Source organism: Bombina bombina, chromosome 7, assembly GCF_027579735.1.
Source record: "Bombina bombina isolate aBomBom1 chromosome 7, aBomBom1.pri, whole genome shotgun sequence".
Lineage (NCBI taxonomy): Eukaryota > Metazoa > Chordata > Amphibia > Anura > Bombinatoridae > Bombina > Bombina bombina.
Window position 1 is genome coordinate 472206230 of NC_069505.1, and position 24010 is coordinate 472230239.

The 24010-nt window shown below is 39.5% G+C and overlaps 1 protein-coding gene across 1 annotated transcript in view; it reads left to right on the forward strand.

Moving 5' to 3' along the window:
• The window catches only part of LOC128666757 (gastrula zinc finger protein XlCGF26.1-like), a 66617-nt gene that overhangs the window by 21716 nt on the left and 20891 nt on the right, over positions 1–24010 (forward strand). The window contains exon 5 of the mRNA XM_053721527.1: positions 18822–18926. Coding sequence (XP_053577502.1) covers positions 18822–18926 — 105 coding nt within the window. The remainder of the gene's footprint in view (positions 1–18821; positions 18927–24010) is intronic.

The following is a 24010-nucleotide window of genomic DNA, read 5'->3' on the forward strand; positions in this document are numbered from 1 at the left end:
CCCCCCCCCCCCCAAAAAAAAATATCTTTGTTAAATATGATTGCCACCCCTATCAATTCATATGAGAAAAATATATTTGAAGTATATTCCCATTGATAATTTTACATTTTTAGTACACCTGGGTGACCAGGAACAGGAAATTGTTCAACCATGACTTCCTGTTTCACAGGGGTATAAATATGAGGTAAAACATAGGCCAAATTCCCTCATCATAATGGTTAAGACCAAGGAATATAGCTGTGATGTGCTGCAAAAGGTTTTGAGCTTCACAAAATGAGAAGTGGCTATTAGAAAATAGCAAAAGCATTGAAAATGCCCATTTCCACCATCAGGGCAATAATTAAGAAGTTCCAGTTAACTGAAAATATTAATCAACCTGCAGAAGTCTCCAAAACTACAATCCTGTTTCACCTATATCACTACAAGTTGTTTGGAAGGTTTTCAAGAAAAAAGCCTCATCCAAAAACAAACTCAAGTGTCATCAGTTTTCCAGACACTACTGGAGTTTCAGGTGGGATTGGGTTCTATGTTCAAGTGAAACCAAACTAGAGCTTTTTGGCAATAAACACCACAGGTGGGTTTGGTGCACACAGAGAGGTAGCCATATGGAAAAGTATGTCATGCCCACGGTTAAATATGGTGGTGGCTCTTTAATATTTGGGGCTGTTTTTCTGCCAGATGACCTGGACATTTTGTTAGGATACCTGGCATTATGGACTGTATCAAACATTAACAGATATTAAATAAACACCTAACTGCCTCTGTCGGAAAGCTTAAAATGGGCCATGGTTGGATCTTCCAGCAGGACAATGATCCAAAACATTACATCAAAATCGACACAAAAATGGTTTACTGACCACAAAATCAAGGTCCTGTCATGGCTATCCCAGTCCCCTGACTTGAACCCCATAGAAAACCCGCGGGGTGAACTGAAGAGGAGAGTCCATCAGCATCAACCTCTAAATGTGAAGGATCTGGAGAGATTCTGTATGGAGGAATGGTCTCAGATCCCTTGCCAAGTATTCTCCAACCTCATCAGGCATTATAGGAGAAGACTCAGAGCTGTTATCTTGGCAAAGAATGGTAGCACTAAGTATTGACTAAAAGGTGCCAATAATTGTGTCACACATATATTTAACAACAATGTATTTATTTTATTTTGGATAATATTGTGTTGTGTTTGCAATTGTTTGATATCCATGAGAGCAGACTATTTTTGTGTATTTTGTGAACAAAATATCAAAAGGTTAAACAATAAAGACAATTTGTTTCCTATGACATGGAAAGTCCAAATACTAGTGGGATATTCAACTCCTGGCCAGCAGGAGGAGGCAAAGAGCACCCCAGCAAAGCTTACCCATAACCCTCAGTCATTCTCTTTGCCTCTGTTAATGGAGGTTGTGCGAAGTTTATGTCTGAAGAATTTAATCCTTTTATGGGTACTTTTCCCTGCAAGCAAGGATTGGGGTCTAGCTGTGTCCACTTCAATCTCTTGACTAAGAGTAATGGTGGCTTTTAGCAGTTAAAATGTGGCAAGGAAGTCCTTGCTTTACTTTTAACACTTTGCTACCCCTTTTCAGAAAGCCAGAGTTGATTACTCTGTTCTTTCTTTTCCTACAGGTTTATGACAGCGACTAAGACGCCTGCAACACCTAAGTATCAGCATTCATCATGCATTTGGATCTAAGGTAAGTGCTTTTGCCTTCTAGGTTCAGAAGGATGCCAGCACTTAGGAGGTTAATCCTCTTTCAGATCCTTCATTTGGGCTTAATACTCCTTATTAGTTAAAGGGATACTGAACCCAATTTTTTTCTTTTGTGACTCAGAGCATGACATTTTAAGCATCTTTCTAATTTACAAATATTATCACATTTTCTTCATTCTCTTGGTATCTTTATTTGAAATGCAAGAATGTAAGTTTAGATGCCGGCCCATTTTTGGTGAACAACCTGGGTTGTCCTTGCTGATTGGTGGATAAATTCATCCACCAATAAAAAACTGCTGTCCAGAGTTCTGAACCTAAATAAAAGCTTATATGCCTTCTTTTCCAAATAAAGATAGCAAGAGAACAAAGAAAAAATGATAATAGGAGTAAATTAGAAAGTGGCTTAAAATTGCATGCTCTATCTGAATCACGAAAGAAAAATTTGGGTTCAGTGTACCTTTAAGGAGTCATATTTAGGACATAGCACTTAAGTTTATAGTATGAGTTATGGGCATTTACTATTGGCAAGGGAGTTCAATTTATTTTTATGATAAAGTATTCTTTATTAATTTCTTGTAATAAAGGCATAATAACAATAAAAGTGTAGGAGAAAAACAAATCGAGAGAACAAAAATCTTGGTTCTCTAAAGTTACATAGTAATTAAAATAATGCAAAATACATAACAATGAATCGTTCAATTGCTACATCCAAACTTGTAGGGCCGCTCTTACATGAGAATTTTAATAGCATCATACATTGTGGAGCAATAGTCCTATAATAAGGAATCTCTTGTTTGAGCTAGAGAGAAAATTATTTTGAGTATTTTTATGACACTAAAGGCCCATATCTGTTACATATTACCAAAATTAATGAGATAAAGTATTAGAGAGTGGAGGAAAAGTAGGGTGAAGCAAGGGGAGAGAGAAAGGTGGGATGTAGATAAGGGAATATCTCCTGAACATTCCACTCTAATTTGTGCAGAAAAAAAAAAACCTTGTTGTAAGTGGGGTTAGTTTGTCTCCTAATGGTCTCTGTTGTACCTATCCTGTCTGGGGACTCTATTTACCTGGAGGGTAGTTCCATCTGCGCGGAGAGTCCTATCGTAGTGGGCTAGTGTATTAGGACACATTATGTAATATCCAGTAGTACCATACTTTCTGGAAAATTTATTGGGTGTCTAGGAGAAATGCTGCCTGCTCTGACATATTGTAGTAAAATTTAATTTTAAGTTGGATTTCTTCCCAGGAAGGAGCACACTCCCTCCAATGACGGGCTATACAGATCCTGGTGGCCGTACATGTGATTCTGATAAACAAATTAATATATTTGTTAAATTCTTTAAGTCTGACATGGAGCAAAGCTTGCTCCATGGTTAGTCTAATAGGGCTGTCTAGGATTGAGCTTAAGAACCTAGATAGTCGGTTCCATACCCTATTTGAATAAGTGCAGTCCCACCACATATGTTTATAGTCCCCCATCTCCCCGCAGCCTCTGTAACAAAGTCTGGAATTATCTTTAGTAGAGTGTGAGGTTATCAGCGGTGTTAGATACCATCGGAAATTGGTTTTGATGCAGTTTTCCCACATATCTGCGCTCAATAATCCTTTCCCTGCACTCAAAAGAGTTATATGCCAATCCTGTATCTCAAATTCTTTGTTGGTATCCTTTTCCCATTTAATTTGTAAAGAGGTTTTGGAGTTGTCTGATGCTAGCTGAATCGCTTGGTAAAGCTTGGAAATAGTGTTCTTGGGTCTGGATGAGGTGCTACATATGTTTTCTAATGTGGAGGGCAAGTTCTTAGTTATAAGAGGTAATAGGGGGTGAATTGTGGAGGTTAGCTGCAAGTATAGGAACCATTCTAATTTAATTGGTTGTAATTTTTCTTGTATTTGTGTATAGCTCATCAATTTGCCTCCCACTATAATGTCAGCTATTCTGTAGAGTCCCCTGTTTTCCCATTTTTTGATGATGGGAGCCAATTCATGTCTAACTTGGCTTGTGAGTGTGGCTTTAACGGAGTGCGTGGGGAGTAGATTCAAGGAAGTGGTCAGCCTAGACCATTGCTTGATCATGAAATCTATTATTGGGTGTTCGTGTTGCTTCCTACTAAGGCATCGTTTAGGGTCCCAAAGAATCATGTCGCGTGGGAAAAGTCCTGCAATGTCTGACTCCAGTTGCGTCCAAATAATGTACTCTTCAGGGTCATTTAGGAGAGCTGTCTGTGCAAGTCAAGCTGCCTGATAATAATGTTTGAGATTTGGTGCCCCCACCCCCCCCAATTGTCTGTTTCTAGAGAGGACTGTCGAAGGGATCCTAGCTTTTTTGTTTCCCCTAATGAAACCAATTATATGTCTTTGGAGATCCTCTAAGTCTGGGGCTGGTATTCTAATTGGCAGGGTGCGGAATAGGTACAGGATCCTTGGAAATATCATCGTTTTGACTGCCGACAGTCTACCAAACCATGAGAATCGTAGTTTACTCCATTTATTTAGATCTTGTTTAATAGATTTATATATAGGGGGGTAATTTGCCTTATATAGTGTCTTTGAGCTTGTGGTCAGATTAATCCCTAGATATCTGAGAAGGTGTTTGGCCCATTTGAATTCAAGGTTAGCCTCTATTAGCTTTTTGGTGTGGTCTGGGAGATGTATAGGTAATGCTACACACTTCTCTAGGTTGATTTTATAGCCTGATATAGAGGAGAAGGAATTAAGAGTTTGGTAGAGGTTCGGAAGTGTTATCATTGGTCTCGACAGGGAGAGGAGGACATCATCCGCAAAGAGTGTGAGTTTATACTCCTTCTGCTTTATTTTAATACCGGTTATGTCAGGGGATCTTCTGATCTGTTGGGCCAGGGGTTCTATGCATAGTGCGAATAGCAATGGAGACAGAGGACATCCCTGACGGGTCCCATTGAGGACAGCAAAGCTTTCGGACTGGTGACCCATAGCTCTTACGCTTGCTGAGGGGGTGGAATATATATTTTGGATAGCGCTCATAAATTCTCCAGAAATGCCTGATTTAGTTAGCACTGCTTGCATATATGTCCAGTCGACTCTGTCAAACGCCTTCTCTGCGTCCAGGGATAGGAGCAGAGAAGGCGTTTTTGTTTCTTGTATATAGTCAATTAGGGACACCATTCTCCTGACGTTGTCTGGCGCCTCTCTGTTTTGAATGAAGCCCACCTGGTCCGGGTGGACCAGTTTGGGGAGTAGAGGTTTGAGTCTGTTGGCTAAGATCTTTGTGAAAATTTTAAGATCCTGGTTTATGAGGGATATTGGTCTGTAGTTCTGACACAACGTCTTATCTTTGCCTGGTTTCGGAAGTACTATAATTTTAGCGTTTAACATTTCAGAAGGGATCTTGTGGCCTTTTAGGATAGAATTACAGAATTGTACAATATGTTTGGTGAGGGTTGGTTTGAACTGTTTATAATAATCCCCTGGGAACCCGTCAGGGCCTGCTGCCTTGCCTGGTTTTAAATCTTTGAGTACCCCTAGGACCTCTCTGTCTGTTATGTCGGCATTCAAGGAGTCTAAGTCTTGTTTGCTTATCTTGGGTAAGGTTGCCCCCTCTAGGAAGATGTCTAGGGAGTTCCGTGTGGATTCTGATTTGGTTACCTTCTGACCATCATACAGGGAACTATAGTATGCTGCAAATGAGGCCACTATATCTTTGGGGTTTGACGTTAGGACCCCCTGAGCATTATATAGGGATGGGATTGACATGTCTCTAGTTCTATTTCTAATTTTATAAGCCATGAATTTGTCCGGTTTATTTGCGTAGAGAAAATATTTAGATTGAAGTCTCAACCCTGCCCTGGATGATTGGTCAGAGAGCAACTTGTCAAGTGCTTGTCGTTTGTCTAGAAGCGTTTTATAAAGACTGGGTGAGCCAGATATTTTGTGACGTTTCTCTAGGTTAGCTATGTCCCGTTGGAGTGAGTCAAAGAAAGTTTTCGTTTTACGTTTAGCATGTGACTTCATTTGGATCAACAATCCCCTTATAACTGCTTTATGAGCTGCCCACACCTGTATGGGGTTATCTACTGTGTTCAAGTTGAGGTTCCAGTATTCCTCCATGTGTTTAAGGACCGTCTCTTTGTGGTTTGGGTATTTTAAAGATAAAGGGTCAAATGACCAGCTTTTGGTATTGTTATACGGGAGAATCCCTATCATTTTTAGTGAGACTATTGAGTGGTCTGACCACACACAATGTTTGCTGTGAGGATCTGGCTTGAAAAGATATAATCTAAGCGGAAGTATTTACGATGTGCTGTGGAGTAAAATGTGTGGTCAGCTGTGATGCCATACAATGCCTTCCATGTGTCCAGTAAGTTGTGTCCTGCCATAGTATTAAGGATTGATAGAACCTTTTTATTCATTCTATGTTGGGCAGTTGTGAGGGGGATGTTTGAAGCTTGGGATTGTGTGTATAGAGAAACGTTAAAGTCACCTGCCAGGAGAATTCTGGTTGCATTCCAACTAGTTAGGAGGTAGGACAAGTTAGTGAAAAACTGCTCTTGGTGCTCATTTGGGGCGTATACATTGCAGAAGATTATTTCTGTTTCATTGATAATGCCTTTAATGATAAGGAATCTACCTTCCTTGTCTATGATGGAGTCAGTGTGTTGGAAGTTTAGGGAGGAGTGGAGGAGTATAGACACCCCTCTTTTTTTCTGGTTAACCGTCGAGTGATAATGTAAAGGGAAATGTCTCTCCCAGTATTTCGGGATTTGAGAAGTCATAAAATGGGTTTCTTGTAAGAATATGACATTAGCCCCTAGAAGTTTATATTGTGACATAGCCTTCCTTCTTTTGGTATCTGAGTTAAGGCCTCTCACATTATGTGAGACCAGTGTGATGTTGGTACTAGCCATCTAAATGTTTGGGTGGTGTCTTAGAGTCGGTATGTATTGGTGTATTTTCAGTTACCTGACCCCACGTGTGAGACCTATCTGAAATTGGTGAATCCGGGTTTCCCATACGAACACCAACCCTGCTTCTGCGTGTTCGGAGCATCTGTGGTCTTTTTGGGAGTAAGGATGAGGAGAAAAAAGAAGAGGTGAAGAGGGAGAAATTCTGAGAGAGAAAGAAGAAGAAAAAAAAAAATACAACAGGTTAATAATCGTGTTAAACATTACATTCTCAACCCATATTGTTAAACCTGGAATAAATAACAAAAAAATTATATCTTGACTAAACATAGAAAAAATCTTCTAGGGGGACATTGAGTCCGAGGAGGCGTCACCTATCCACCCTCTTATTGCCTAGAGTAAGCATATTAGAAGAGGTTTTCTAAAGAACATAGTGCTAACATTGTAAATATAAGTTCCAGCCCCCCTGTTCCAATTCCTTGAACCCTGAGTAACCTTAACGAGGATCAGTCCCTACTAACTATACTAGGTACCATCCTAACAATAAACATAACAATTTCCTGACTCCATGACATTGCTGATGTGGGGCAGCTACTGGTGTTAGATGGGGAGCATGTGAAGTCAGTCATCGTGTCCCTCTAACTAGGAAGTCTCGGGTGAGGCAGAGAGAGAGTTAGTTCAAGAAGGTTTATATTAAACCCATCAAGTGTTTTTAGATTTCTTTGTAGGAATTCTTGCCCACTGAGATCTCTGTGACTTCATGGGTATCCTCTGTGGTTTCGGCATGTCCGTGGATGATGAAGGACCTTGGATAGGGGGTAGCTCTAGATCTAAAGCTTCACAGATATCTGGAATCCCCTCCGTGTCTCTAATTGTCAGTAGTTTATTGTCCTTTGATATGTGGAGTGCAAATGGGTATTGTCATGTTATGTCTCAGGATATCATGTGAGAGCCTCATTGTCTGGAACAGTTGCTTTAAAGGAAGATTAGTAGAAGCCATACTGATTGAAAATGAAAACAAATTTATTTAAACAACAAAATACTTTGTTTAAGCAAATACTTGCAGAATATTTAAATATGCTACTCAGGTATGTTAAGACCACATACAGCAGGAGTGAAAATAAAGAAAACTAGTAAGCAGAGATGCAGATTCAAAAAGGAAAGTCTTTCTCTTGGTAATAACTGAAATGTAAGATTTGCACAAGGCAGAAAACAACTTGTAAACAGGTAGCAGGTTTAAAGGTAAAGTCTTTCTCCTTGTAATTGCTGAGTCCAGGAATTGCACAAGGCAGGAAACAACTTGCAAACTGGTAACAGGTTTAAAGGTAAAGTCTCTCTCCTTGTAATTGCTGAGTGCAGGAATTGCACAATGCAGGAAACAACTTGCAAACTGGTAACAGGTTTAAAGGTAAAGTCTCTCTCCTTGTAATTGCTGAGTGCAGGAATTGCACAATGCAGGAAACAACTTGCAAACTGGTAACAGGTTTAAAGGTAAAGTCTCTCTCCTTGTAATTGCTGAGTGCAGGAAATGCACAAGGCAGGAAACAAACTTGAAGATTGGTAACAGGTTTAAAGGTAAAGGCTTTCTCCTGGTAATACCTTGTAAACAGGTGCAAAGGAAATCTTTCTCCTGGCAATGGCCAAGTGCAGGAATTGCATAAAGCAGGAAACAAACTTGTAGATTGGTAACAGGTTTAAAGGTAAAGGCTTTCTCCTGGTAATACCTTGTAAACAGGTGCAAAGGAAATCTTTCTCCAAAGAAATACAGGAAACAGGTTCTGACTTGACAAAACAGATCCAATGTGAAGACAAAAATGCAGACTAAAAGCCATCCTTAAATAGGGAGGTTTTGCACAGGGTTGGTTCTGATTAATTCCAGAATTGAGAACACCTGTGTGTTGCACAGGTGTAATAACAAGTAAGGCAAATAGTTATTTATCAGATCTTTTAAGATCCATGCTATTGCTAGAACTGGCTGTGGCTCAACATGTAAGCAAACAGAAATAGCAACCACAGAGTCACAGGTTCAAATCCCCACACAGCCCTTCTTAGCAGAATGCCTCCCAGACCTTTTCTTTTTCTTTTTCGTCTGGAGGCTTGGTTCATGACAGATGCCCCCTCCAAAGAGCGCACTCTGGGCGCTCAAAGCCTGTTCAAACATCTGAAGGTGGGATTTACGAACAAGTGTTCCATTTGAAGCCCTAATACAATCAGATGGAATGGATTCTTTGCTTGGAACAGCTGCCTGAGATTGGGGACCCTTAGAAGATATCCCTGTAGGCATAACAAGAGCTGAAAAACCAAGACAGTTTTGATTTAGAGGTTCCTGATTATACCCAGCAGCTTGCAATGGACTGGCTGATGGGCAGGGTACCTCTGGGTAGGAAAAGACCTCTCCTTCAGAGTCAAGGAATTCGTTATCTGGGTCATATCTGCCTGATGGGTAGAGTACCTCCGGGTAAGGTATGACCTCTCCTTCAGAGTCCAGGAATTCATTTTCTGTGTCATTTATATCCAATTCAACCATCTCATCCAATTCTTTCTCAGTCAATGAGTAGCTGGGTGAAGGTGGTACAAGGAGGTGTGGATCTTTAGAATTGGCAGAGTCTGATTCAGCTGGAAGGTTTGTCACTTTTATGTCTGATGAGTGACTTTTGTTAGCTGGATCTCCAGCCAGGGCAGAAACAAGGTAATGTGCAGGATTTCCAGGAGGTATTTTTGCAGAGTTCCCCAATGTGGTTGATGCAGAAACAGACGCAGTGGTATGGGTAATGGATGTAGTTGGAGTTGTACTCCCAATCACCATCTGTTTCAAATCAGGTACCATTTCTTGAAGCGTGTTAGAAACGGTTGTTTGTAGAATAGATGTATTCTCCATAGCTGGGTCATCTCCAGGGGTATCATACAGTTTGCTAGTAGAAGTATAATTTGTTCCCTTAACATCAGAGTTCATTTTCAACTTGGCTGTATCTTGACTTGATCCTCTAGGAGGTCTTACTGGACACCCTGTGATGCGGTGACCAGGTCCCCCACAATAGAAACAGAGGTTAAGTTGTCTTCGCCGAATTTTCTCCTCTTCTGTTAAGGGTTCTTTAAAACCTTTCCTTATTTGGGAGGTAACTTTAGACAAGGTTTCGGTTGGGAGAGATAACATTTCCACCAGCTCCATAAAGTTAATGAGTATGCCCTTAATAAACTTTAACACTGAATACAATACAGCAATAATCCCAGAGGGCTCTCTTTTATGGTCTTCACATTCTGTCATGTTATGTCTCAGGATATCATGTGAGAGCCTCATTGTCTGGAACAGTTGCTTTAAAGGAAGATTAGTAGAAGCCATACTGATTGAAAATGAAAACAAATTTATTTAAACAACAAAATACTTTGTTTAAGCAAATACTTGCAGAATATTTAAATATGCTACTCAGGTATGTTAAGACCACATACAGCAGGAGTGAAAATAAAGAAAACTAGTAAGCAGAGATGCAGATTCAAAAAGGAAAGTCTTTCTCTTGGTAATAACTGAAATGTAAGATTTGCACAAGGCAGAAAACAACTTGTAAACAGGTAGCAGGTTTAAAGGTAAAGTCTTTCTCCTTGTAATTGCTGAGTCCAGGAATTGCACAAGGCAGGAAACAACTTGCAAACTGGTAACAGGTTTAAAGGTAAAGTCTCTCTCCTTGTAATTGCTGAGTGCAGGAATTGCACAATGCAGGAAACAACTTGCAAACTGGTAACAGGTTTAAAGGTAAAGTCTCTCTCCTTGTAATTGCTGAGTGCAGGAATTGCACAGTGCAGGAAACAACTTGCAAACTGGTAACAGGTTTAAAGGTAAAGTCTCTCTCCTTGTAATTGCTGAGTGCAGGAAATGCACAAGGCAGGAAACAAACTTGAAGATTGGTAACAGGTTTAAAGGTAAAGGCTTTCTCCTGGTAATACCTTGTAAACAGGTGCAAAGGAAATCTTTCTCCTGGCAATGGCCAAGTGCAGGAATTGCATAAAGCAGGAAACAAACTTGTAGATTGGTAACAGGTTTAAAGGTAAAGGCTTTCTCCTGGTAATACCTTGTAAACAGGTGCAAAGGAAATCTTTCTCCAAAGAAATACAGGAAACAGGTTCTGACTTGACAAAACAGATCCAATGTGAAGACAAAAATGCAGACTAAAAGCCATCCTTAAATAGGGAGGTTTTGCACAGGGTTGGTTCTGATTAATTCCAGAATTGAGAACACCTGTGTGTTGCACAGGTGTAATAACAAGTAAGGCAAATAGTTATTTATCAGATCTTTTAAGATCCATGCTATTGCTAGAACTGGCTGTGGCTCAACATGTAAGCAAACAGAAATAGCAACCACAGAGTCACAGGTTCAAATCCCCACACAGCCCTTCTTAGCAGAATGCCTCCCAGACCTTTTCTTTTTCTTTTTCGTCTGGAGGCTTGGTTCATGACAGGTATCCCCATCTGTATTGGATCTGATTTTTCCGTAAGAGAGTTGTTAGGGGTCTCAGGGCTCCCCTTCTTTGTAAAGTTCTGTTACTAAGATCCTGGAAAAAGTGTACCACATTACCCCTGAATTTAAAGGTAGGTTGTTTTGCTGCTTCTCTGAGGATCTTGTCTTTTTCAGGGAATCTTAGAAAGGCCACAATGACATCCCTGGGTGGGAGATCAGCTCTGGGCTTAGGCTTGAGTACTCTATGAGCCCTCTCTATTTCAATTTCTGTGGATGTGTCCATTCCTGTGATTGCACAAAATAGTTGATGGAGGTATGAAGGAAGGTCTGTAGGTGTTACAGATTCTGGGATGCCTTTGAGACGAATGTTGCAACGTCTGCTCCTATTCTCCATATCTTCTAACTTGTCTAGTAGTGCATTAACTACCTGCTGTTGTTGGGATGTCTGCTGGACCGCCATCTCTACATCTTCTATAATGTTGTCGTTGTTTTCCTCTAAAGATTCGACCCTTGCGCCTAGGTCTGACATATCTTTCTTGATATCATTTAGACTCTCATTCATAGAGGTATGCATGGCGTCCATTTTAGCCCATAATTTATCGAAGCTGCTAGTGATATCTTGTTTTGATACTAGTAGGTGAAGATCAGCTCTAGTCAGAGGTGTGTTATCATCTATAGTGTTAGGCTCTGATGAAGCGACTTCCGTTAATGCCCTAGACTCAGTGTTGAGTTCAGCTGGATTATCACTCTGCGTTTGCTTGAAGTAAGAAGTAACTGGAGTGTTTTTTCCTCCTCCCATCTTCTCTGACTTGTTTAATCTCTTTGTCGTCATTTTGATATTCTTGATTGGATTGTCCTGTAAGAGGTTAATTTTGGGAAGAGGTAAAAGTGTTTTTTTCCAGATTAGTTATAATTTCTTAATTCTCTTGGGTTTAAATTGTATGTTGAGAACAATTCAGTGTGATGATAACCATATCCACTAGATGTCAGTCTTGCATTAGAAATGAAAAGTTGCTGAGAAATCTGAAGTCCTTTATATACAATAACACCTTTAAACCACTAGATGGCAAACTTGTATAAGAAATGAAAAAGTGCTGAGAGAAATGAATCTTCTGTGTGTTGCATCTCTGTTGGCCACAAGATGGCAGGCAAGGGTTAGAAGTGAACCACCATATTGGAAAAACAGACAGAGCTAAATGTAAAGAAAAAACAAGTGGGTCGTTCATAAAATGGCAGTATTATTATAGATTCCCTCAAGGTTTGTTCTGTTCTGGGACCAACTCAGGATCTAGTAATGTGGTGGTGTCCGTTTTGGGTTTAGGATAATAACATCTGATTGTTAATAAGTGCCTTGTTGTTGCTGAAGGGGATAATGTGCGAGACTAAATTCAGAAGGCATGGGCCTGAGTAGTAGTTGCCACGTGGAGAGTTTCTATTTTTCAGGCGACTAGGCCCCTCTGTTGTGTGTTCACAGGTTTGTTGCCCAAACTTAACAGGGGATTTATAAAGGTGCAGTTTCCCTTATGTATTCATTTTTAACTTAGGGGTTCAATTTAGTTTCTTTGGAGCCGGCTTGAGGCTAAAGTTAGGAGGACCTTTTTGATAACTTTGTGGCCCGTGGTTTAGCATGTGACTAATCCCCATGAGGTCAATCAGGGCGCTATGGGTAGGCTGGGTGTGGAGCTGTTACGGACACATACTCACGCTCCGGAGGTAAGGGAGCTCTGATGCCTTATCCGTCGCTTCACTGCGCTGGCTTAGCTGAGCTGGAGTGAGGTTGCGCTGGTGCAGTGAAACAGCTCCGGCATTGAAAAAAGATGGCGGCTGCGACCGGACTTTTGCGCTCCAGACAGGGAGCGAAATTCAGAGGTATGGGGCACAAGAGTGGTATCTTTCGGTGCACTGCATACTCATGGTGTTATCTGTCACTTTTGATGTCCTCTCTGAGCAGATTTGAGCGGGTGATGGTGATTCTCCCCAGACTGAAGTGCAGAGCTCTAGGGAGACACGTCCATCTTGGATGTAGGCAAACTCCGCCCCCCTCAATTTATTTTTATTGCGTTTCTGGGGTAGAGGAGTATTGGTTTACTGAGCTACCAGGATTCTTCTATGTAATAGTAGAGGAGATTGCGCTCTGTTTTTATACTTAGTCAGTTTACACGGTCTTATAAATATTAGCCGTTTTTCAAACTGCAGTTGTTTTCGTACTCTTTTTTTAGAGCAGAGTACATTTCTGTGTCGCAGTTGATTTTTGTCCCGATCACGTGTAGACCACACTTCCGCTTTTACGGAGCCAAGCAGTTATACAAGATTGAGCAGCCGTCTTTGGTTCTGCCTGGTCTTTTGTGAAATCGGCTTCTGTTTTTTTCAGCAATCAGGAGTTTTTCAGAGACAAATTACTAGTGGGACATTCTTCTGACTGGTAGGAGCCTCAGGCGTCTGAGGCAGTTTTATTAAAGGGACACTTAACCCAATTTATTTCTTTTGTGATTCAGATAGAGCATACAATTTTAAGGAACTTTCTAATTTACTCCTATTATCAATTTTTCTTCGTTCTCTTGCTATCTTTATTTGAAAAAGAAGGCATCTAAGCTTTTTTGGTTAAGAACTCTGGCCAGCACTTTTTTATTTGTGGATGAATTTATCCACCAATCGGCAAGAACAACCCAGGTTGTTCACCAAAAATGCGCCGGCATCTAAACTTACATTCTTGCATTTTAAATAAAGATACCAAGAGAATGAAGAACATTTGATAATAGGAGTAAATTAGAAAATTGCTTAAAATGTCATGCTCTATCTGTATCATGAAAGAAAAAATTTGGGTTCAGTGTCCCTTTAAAGTGTTATCTAATATTGATTGCAATATTTATTTTTGTTTTATTTTTTTGCCTGATTATTTAAAATAATCTTCTGAAGCATTAAAGGGATACTGAACACAATTATTTTCTTTTGTGATTCAGATAGCGCATTCAATTTTAAGCAACTTTCTAATTTACTCCTATTATCAATTTTTCTTACTTCTCTTGCTACCTTTATTTGAAAAAGAAGGCATCTAAGCTAAGGAGTCAGTCAAATTTTGGTTTAGAACCCTGGACAGTACTTGTTTATTGGTGGGTAAATGTATCCACCAATCAGCAAGAACAACCCAGGTTGTTAACCAAAAATGGGCCGGGATCTAAACTTACATTATTGCTTTTCAAATAAAGATACAAAGAGAATGAAGAAAATTTGATAATAGGAGTAAATTAGAAAGTTGCTTAAAATTGTATGCTCTATCTGAATCACAAAAGAAAAAAATTGGGTTCAGTGTGCCTTTAAGTTTTTATTTTGCATTAAGAATCCCTATATTTCTACATTACTTGTGGGATCTTTATCCAGACTATGGACTCAGATCAGGATCAATCTATCTCTATAGATAGATGTTTACTTTGCTTTGATAACCAGATTGCCCTACCTATGCAGTTTTGTTCTGCTTGTTTAGCAAAGACTTTGAAATATAAAGAAAAAAATTTCCTTTCTGAGCCAAGTGTCTCTCAGGATTCTGCTGTGCATGATATGCCTCAGCTTTCTTCTCAGACCTCCCAATCCTTAATTGTTTCTCGTACTGCACTATCTGTGTCCTCTCATCCACCTGGGGGTGTTTATTTACCTGGGGATTTTGCTGCTCATGTTTCTTCTGCAGTAACTGCGACTTTGTCAGCTTTACCTGCATTGGGTAAGTGTAAGAGAAAATCTAAACATTTGCCTGCTACTGAGGCTTCTGATTCTAGGACTGCTTTAGCAACCCTTGATCAGATGTTTGATGAGGAGAATACTTCAGTAGCTTCTGAAGGCGAGATCTCATACTCTGACACTTTAGCAGAGAAATCTTCAGAATCTGAAGAGGTTAATTTTAGATTTAAGCTTGAACACATTTGGTTACTATTGAAGTAGGTCATAGCTACCTTAGATGACTCTGAACCTTCGGTTGCTGTCAACCCCACAAATTCTTCTAAATTGGATAGAGTCTATGATTCCCCATCTTCTGAGGAGGTTTTTCCTATCCCAAGGAAGATGTCTGAAATTATCGCTCAGGAATGGGATAAGCCAGGGGTTCCTTTTTCCTCGTCCCCTATTTTTAAGAAGATGTTTCCTGTTGCGGACTCCATTCGTGACTCATGGCGCACTGTTCCTAAAGTAGAAGGGGCTATTTCTACTCTTGCAAAGAGAACTACCATTCCTATAGAGGATAGTTGCTCTTTTAAAGACCCAATGGACAAGAAGCTAGAGGCTTACTTAAAAAGGATGTATATTCATCAAGGGTTACAGTGGTAACCATCAGCGAGTTTTGCTACGATTGTAGGCGCTGCATCTTATTGGTGCGATACATTGTCTGATATTATTAAACAGCAAACTACAGTAGAGGAGATCCAAGAAAGGATCAAAGCTCTCAAATTGGCCAATACATTTATCTGTGATGCCAATATGCAGATAATTTGTCTGGGAGCTAAGATGTCTAGCTTCACGATACTAGCCTCCAGGGCTCCGTGGTTAAAATCTTGGTCGGCCAATGTCTCTTCTAAGGCTAAGCTTTTGGCTTTAACTTACAAGGGAAAGACTCTGTTTGGATCTGGTCTGGCAGAGATCATTTCAGAGATTACAGGTGGAAAGGGATCTTTCCTACCTCAGGACAAGAAGAATAAACCTAGATCTAAACCTGATCAACCCAGATCTTCTTGGAAATCCAACCAGCCCTGGAATAAAAGAAAAACAAAACAAGAAGCCCTCTGCTGACTCTAAATCAGCATGAAGGTTCTGCCCCTGATTCCAGTGTGGATCAGGCTTTCTCTTTTTCGTCAAGCCTGGATACGAGATGTCCCAGACCCTTGGGTGGTGGACATAGAATCACAGGGTTACAGAATGGGATTCAAGTCTTGCCCTCCCAGGGGCAGATTTCTCCTGTCAAGACTATCCTCAAACCAAATAAAGAAGGAAGCCTTTTTAAACTGTGTAAAATACCTATACTCTCTGGGAGTTATTGTTCCTATCCCTCTAGCAGAACAGTGTCTAGGATTCTATTCAAATCTATTTGTGGTTCCCAAAAATGAGGGAACTTTTCGGCCTATTCTAGACCTCAAGTGTCTCAACAAATTCCTCAGGGTTCCGTCCTTCAAGATAGATACTATTCATTCCATTCTTACTTTGGTACAGGAAGGTCAGTTTATGACGTCCATAGACCTGAAGGACACTTACCTTCACGTTCCCATTCACAGGGAAGACCATCAGTATCTGAGGTTTGCTTTTCTGGACAGGCACTTCCAATTTGTTGCACTTCCTTTTGGCCTGGCCACGAATCCCAGAATATTCTCCTGCCTTTCTCTCCAGTCTGCCTTTCGTCCATCTGTGGCCCAATGCATGGAGGTGATTGGTCTGATGGTGGCATCCATTGACATCATTCCTTACGCTCGGTTCCATCTAAGACTGCTGCAGCTTTGTATGCTCTGTCAATGGAACGAAGATCATTCGGACTTAACTCAGCGGATAAATCTAGACCCTCTAACAAGAGACTCTCTCTTGTGGTGGGTATCACAGGAGCATCTGTCTCGGGGGAACTTGCTTTCTAAGACCTTCCTGGGAAATTGTGACGACGGATGCCAGCCTGTCACGCTGGGGAGCATTTTGGGGCCCTCTAAAGGCTCAGGGCCTTTGGTCTCGGGAGGAGTCCTCTCTTCCCATAAACATCTTGGAGTTGAGAGCCATCTTCAATGCCCTATCAGCGTGGCCTCAACTGTTGTTGGTCCGGTTTATAAGATTCCAATCCGATAACATCACCTCAGTGGCTTACATCAACCACCAGGGAGGGACTTAGAGTTCCTTATCCATGAAAGAGGTGACTCGCATTCTGCAGTGGGTGGAAGCCCACGATTGTCTCCTATCTGCCATCCACATTCCAGGAGTGGACAACTGGGAAGCAGATTTTCTGAGCAGACAGACCTTTCATCCCGGTGTCAGGGTTTCACCCTGCTTTGTTTGTTATTTGCTGCTGGCAGCCATTTTACTTACCTCTCTTACTTAATCTGATGCAGAAGATGTAATGCTGCTCTCTCATCTGGGTGCTCTCTTATGGCCAAACTGGTTAACATCATCAGTGGGAGACAGGTTACAGTCCCAGGATTATAATGTCACACTTATTATTTAAAGGACCTCTGTTCAGTATGCTTTTGCCCTTGCATTGTCTCAGACTTTTTTGCTAGTTCCTGCGTTCCAGTTCCTGTGTATTACCTGGCTTGTCTGACGTCCCTTCTGGTTTCTGATCCCTGGCTTGTTCCTGACTCTGCTGTTTTCCTGTTCCTGATCCCGGCTCATCTGACTACTCGATTTGGCTCCTGATCCCGGCTTGTCTGACTACCAGCTCTGGCTTTGACTCCTCGCTTGTCATTTGGCTTGTGGACTTTTTATTATTGTTTGTTATTAATAAAGGTGTGATTATTTATGCACTTCACGTCTCAGTCTGATTCCTGGTACCCTGACACCCGGGGAGTGGGCTCTCCATCTGAAATGTTCTCTCAGATAACCCTCAAGTGGGGGGTTTTAGAGTTGGATCTGATGGTGTCTCATCAAAACGCCAAGGTTCCAAAGTACGGTTCAAGGTCAAGGGATTTTCAGGCCGTTCTAATAGATGCTCTAGAGGTTCCTTGGAGGTTTTCTCTGGCTTATCTGTCTCCTCCGTTTGCGCTCCTTCCACGAGTCATTGCTCGTATCAAACAGGAGAGAGCGTTGGTGATTCTAATAGCTCCTGCATGGCCTTGCAGGATCTGGTTCGCAGATTTATGAGGATGTCATCTCTACCTCCTTGGAGGTTACCTCAGAGGAAATACCTTCTTCTTCAAGGTCCTTTCCTCCATCCAAACCTAGATTGAACGCCTAGTTCTGTCTAAGCGTGGTTTTTATGATGCAGTCATTGAAACTATGATTCAGGCTCGAAAACCGGTTACTCGCAAGATTTACCATAAGATATGGCGTAAATATCTTTCTTGGTGTGAATCTAAGGGGTTCTCCTGGAGCCGGGTGAGGATTCCCCGGATTTTGTCTTTTCTTCAGGATGGACTAGATAAGGGGTTATCGGTCAGTACTCTAAAGTGTCAGATTTCTGCGTTATCTATTCTTTTGCACAAACGTCTGGCAGATTTACCAGGTGTTCAAGCCTTTGTATAGAATCTGGTTAGGTCCATGTCATAGGAAAGAAAACAAAATGTATGCTTACCTGATAAATGTATTTATTTCCGGACATGGAGAGTCCACGACCCCGCCCTTTTTTAATTTGGCAGTTTTTTGTTTTAATTTAGTAAACCTCAGGCACCTTTTCACCCTTGTGTTTCTTCCTTTTTCCATTTCCTTTGGCTGATTGACTGGGGGTTATGGGTAAGGCAGTTACACTTAACAGCTTTGCTGGGGTGCTCTTTGCCTCCTTCTGCTGGCCAGGAGTTGAATATCCCACTAGTAATTGAAATGACGTCGTTGACTTTCCATGTCTGGAAAGAAAGAAATTTATCAGGTAAGCATACATTTTGTTTTTTCACAGCTTTCTTTGCTCATATTTAGATCATGAGATATAAAAGCTAAATCACATGATATAAACACTAGATCATGTGATATAAATACTAGATCATGTGATATAAACACTAGATCATGTGATATAAACACTAGATCATGTGATATAAACACCAGATCATGTGATATAAACACTAGATTATGTGATATAAAAACTAGATTATGTGATATAAAAACTGAATCTGCTTTATTTGTACAGACGAAGATAACGCTGATATAGTGAAAGTTGAGATAACAGAAGATCTGTATTCGTATGATCAGGTGAAGACTGAGGAGGATGAAGTTCCTATAAGTACGGCTACAGGTGATTAGTGCATATTAAATAAAGGGACGATCCTGTCTCATGTAAATAAATTATATTTGCTCAGATGGTTACACGGCAGACACACGTTAATTTGATAAAACACACAAACAGGATAAAGTGATTATTTAGAAACCAGTTCAGCAGTAATATTCAGTTTTTATCTGTGTATAATATTTATAAGTCAGTTATGTATTTATATTTTGTGCTGACGTAATTCTCACCTACCCACTGCCGATATACACTGTACAGCAATATGAATCTTAAACATATTAAAGTCTCACCTACCCACTAACGATATACACTGTACAGCAATATGAATCTTAAATAAATATTAGTCTCACCTACCCACTGCCGATATACACTGTACAGCAATACAAATCTTAAACAAATATTAAAGTCTCACCTACCCACTGGCGATATACACTGTACAGCAATACGAATCTTAAACAAATATTAAAGTCATTTTTTATGTATTCATTAGAAATGAGTAACTGCTCTGCAAAATACATATATACAAAGCCGAGGGCACACAACATGTGAGATGATAGGGAGCAAAGTTAACCTTTATAAACTAACTAGCCATGACGGTTCCTTTTTTTTTTATTGGTGCACCCCTTGTCTTATTTTAGGGACCACCCAGCTAAAATTAAAAAGGGATATAAAACCCCATGATGTTCTTTCATGATTCAGATAGAGCAGTGATTTTTAAACACCTTGCTGATGTACTTCTATTATAATTTTTTCTTTATTGTCTTAGTATCTTTTGTTGAAAAGCAGAGACGTAAGCTTAGGTGCCGGCCCAATTCTGGAGCACTATATAGCAGCAGATTTGCAAGACTGTTGTCCATTTGCAAGAACACTAGATGGCAGCACTATATCCTGCCATGTGGTGCTATATACCCTACCTAGGTATCTCTTCAATACAGAATATCAGAAGAACAAAGCAAATTTGATAATAAAAAAATTGGATTCTTTTTTTTTTTATATATAAATTGTATTCTCTGTCTGAATCAAAAAAGAGAATTTTTGGGTTTCATATCTCTTTAAGCTTATATTAACATTTTCAATATTTATTGCACAACTTTTCATTAAATCATTGTATGTTAAATTATGCAATTAATTTGTGCTTTGGATAGCAGAAAATGTTATAATATTAATGTCATGCCTGTGCCTGGGGTTGATCCTGGGTCTCTCTGCTCTGTTGAACCAATGGAGGGCTTTTGCTCCGGGCTTTCATCAGGGAACCTGTATTTTTTGCTGGTTTACTCTCTGGCGCCACCTGTCTGCCAGCTGTATTCAGTTCTGTAATCGACTACAGACTATTTAAATTAATGGTAAACTTTCCCCTTTGTATAAACAGATCTGGAATGTTAGCGATATTTTACAGGCAGTAAGTTTAATTGATCACTTCTAATAAAAATGCACTGTTACTTAATTTTTTATCTAGCTGTGCGATTCTAATACCGCACTCTCTAGCTGCCCACTTCAAAAGTAATAATTTTGTGCGCTAACAGTTTAAAATGTAATCCAGTCAGCGCTTTAGCTACAACAAACAGTTCAAACCATTATCTCACATAAAAATTAGTTTTGAAGTAGGCTGCCGAAGCGTGCGGTATGAGTATTTCATCGCTAGATTAAAAGGTAAGTTACGGCGCATCTTTATTACAACTAATAAATTAAACACCATCTAAAATATTGTTCCCATTCTGACTCTGATTATACAAAGGGGGAAAGTTTACCATCATTTTAAGGCTGCCAAACCACTTGCTGCCATGACATTGAGCCACTTTCGAGCTTCCTGCCTGTATCCTGCCACTGTCGGTTGTGATGCTTGGCCCTGACATACTGTCATGTTTGTGCTAGTATCTGTTGCCCAAGAGGTTAAGTTCTGTTTACTAAAAGGTGCTTGTCTGCTTTTCAGCATAATAACTACTTAGGTATTGGACTGAGTTTATTAAGTACTGTTCGGTGGTTATAGCAAAGAAGGCAATGATGGATATAGCTAGGGTTGCCACCTGTCCCTTAAAATACAGAACACTTATAACTTACACATGCTGCAGGGTGTGCAGGGAGGAATATAAATAGTGCTGTCCAGAAACACAATACATGGTCCTCCCTGCACACGCTGCAGCATGTGTAACTCATAAGTGTCCAGGAAAACATGGCTGAGGTGGCAACCCTAGATATAGCAGACACTGGTAAAGACTGGACGCAGCAGAGGCTGCACATGTGATGAATACAGACAGGTACCTTAACTGGGGCAGAATACTGGCAGGAACCTTAACTGAATACTGGCAGGGACCTTAACTGGGGCAGAATACTGGCAGAACCCTTGATTGAATCAATCGGGTGACAATAACCTTATCTAGTGTTCACTAGCCTTACAGTGCTTGCACATATTTATTTATCATGTGACAATAACCTTATCTAGTGTTCACTAGCCTTACAGTGCTTGCACATATTTATTTATTGTTTGACAATAACATTATCTATAGTTCACTAGCCTTACACTGCTTGCACATATTTATTTATTGTTTGACAATAACCTTATCTATGGTTCACTAGCCTTACAGTGCTTGCACATATTTATTTATTGTTTGACAATAACCTTATCTATGGTTCACTAGCCTTACAGTGCTTGCACATATTTATTTATCATGTGACAATAACCTTATCTATGGTTCACTAGCCTTACAGTGCTTGCACATATTTATTTATTGTTTGACAATAACCTTATCTATGGTTCACTAGCCTTACAGTGCTTGCACATATTTATTTATTGTTTGACAATAACCTTATCTATGGTTCACTAGCCTTACAGTGCTTGCACATATTTATTTATTGTTTGACAATAACCTTATCTATGGTTCACTAGCCTTACAGTGCTTGCACATATTTATTTATTGTTTGACAATAACCTTATCTATGGTTCACTAGCCTTACACTGCTTGCACATATTTATTTATCATGTGACAATAACCTTATCTGTTGTTCACTAGTATTACAGTGTTTGTACATATTTATTTATCATGTCACAATAACCTTAACTAGTGTTTACTAGAATTACAGTGCTTGCACATATTTATTTATCATGTGACAATAACCTTATCTATGGTTCACTAGCCTTACACTGCTTGCACATATTTATTTATCATGTGACAATAACCTTACCTATGGTTCACTAGCCTTACAGTGATTGTACATATTTATTTATCATGTGACAATAACATTACCTATGGTTCACTAGCCTTACACTGCTTGCACATATTTATTTATCATGTGACAATAACATTATCTATTGTTCACTAGCCTTACAGTGCTTGCACATATTTATTTATCATGTGACAATAACCTTATCTATGGTTCACTAGCCTTACACTGCTTGCACATATTTATTTATCATGTGACAATAACATTATCTATGGTTCACTAGCCTTACACTGCTTGCACATATTTATTTATCATGTGACAATAACATTATCTATGGTTCACTAGCCTTACACTGCTTGCACATATTTATTTATCATGTGACAATAACCTTATCTATGGTTCACTAGCCTTACACTGCTTGCACATATTTATTTATCATGTGACAATAACATTATCTATGGTTTACTAGCCTTACACTGCTTGCACATATTTATTTATCATGTGACAATAACATTATCTATGGTTCACTAGCCTTACACTGCTTGCACATATTTATTTATCATGTGACAATAACATTATCTATGGTTCACTAGCCTTACACTGCTTGCACATATTTATTTATCATGTGACAATAACCTTATCTATTGTTCACTAGCCTTACAGTGCTTGCACATATTTATTTATCGTGTGACAATAACCTTATCTATTGTTCACTAGTATTACAGTGCTTGCACATTTCTATTTATCATGTGACAATAACCTTATCTATTGTTCACTAGCCTTACACTGCTTGCACATATTTATTTATCGTGTGACAATAACCTTATCTATGCTTCACTTGCCTTACAGTGCTTGCACATATTTATTTATCATGTGACAATTACCTTATCTATGGTTCACTAGTATTACACTGCTTGCACATATTTATTTATCATGTGACAATAACCTTATCTATGGTTCACTAGTGTTACAGTGCTTGCACATTTCTATTTATCATGTGACAATAACCTTATCTATGGTTCACTAGCCTTACAGTGCTTGCACATATTTATTTATCATGTGAAAATAACCGTATCTATGGTTCACTAGCCTTACACTGCTTGCACATATTTATTTATCATGTGACAATAACCTTATCTATGGTTCACTAGCCTTACAGTGCTTGCACATATGTATTTATTGTGTGACAATAACCATATCTATGGTTCACTAGCCTTACAGTACTTGCACATATTTATTTATTATGTGACAATAACCGTATCTATGGTTCACTAGCCTTACACTGCTTGCACATATTTATTTATCATGTGACAATAACCTTATCTATGGTTCACTAGCCTTACACTGCTTGCACATATTTATTTATCATGTGACAATAACCTTATCTATTGTTCACTAGCCTTACAGTGCTTGCACATATTTATTTATCATGTGACAATAACCTTACCTATGGTTCACTAGCCTTACAGTGATTGCACATATTTATTTATTTTGTGACAATAACCTTATCTATGGTTCACTAGTATTACAGTGCTTGCACATATTTATTTATTATGTGACAATAACCTTATCTATTGTTCACTAGCCTTACAGTGCTTGCACATATTTATTTATTATGTGACAATAACCGTATCTATGGTTCACTAGCCTTACAGTGCTTGCACATATTTATTTATCATGTGACAATAACCTTACCTATGGTTCACTAGCCTTACAGTGATTGCACATATTTATTTATCATGTGATAATAACCTTATCTATGGTTCACTAGCCTTACACTGCTTGCACATATTTATTTATTTTGTGACAATAACCTTATCTATGGTTCACTAGTATTACAGTGCTTGCACATATTTATTTATTATGTGACAATAACCGTATCTATGGTTCACTAGCCTTACACTGCTTGCACATATTTATTTATCATGTGACAA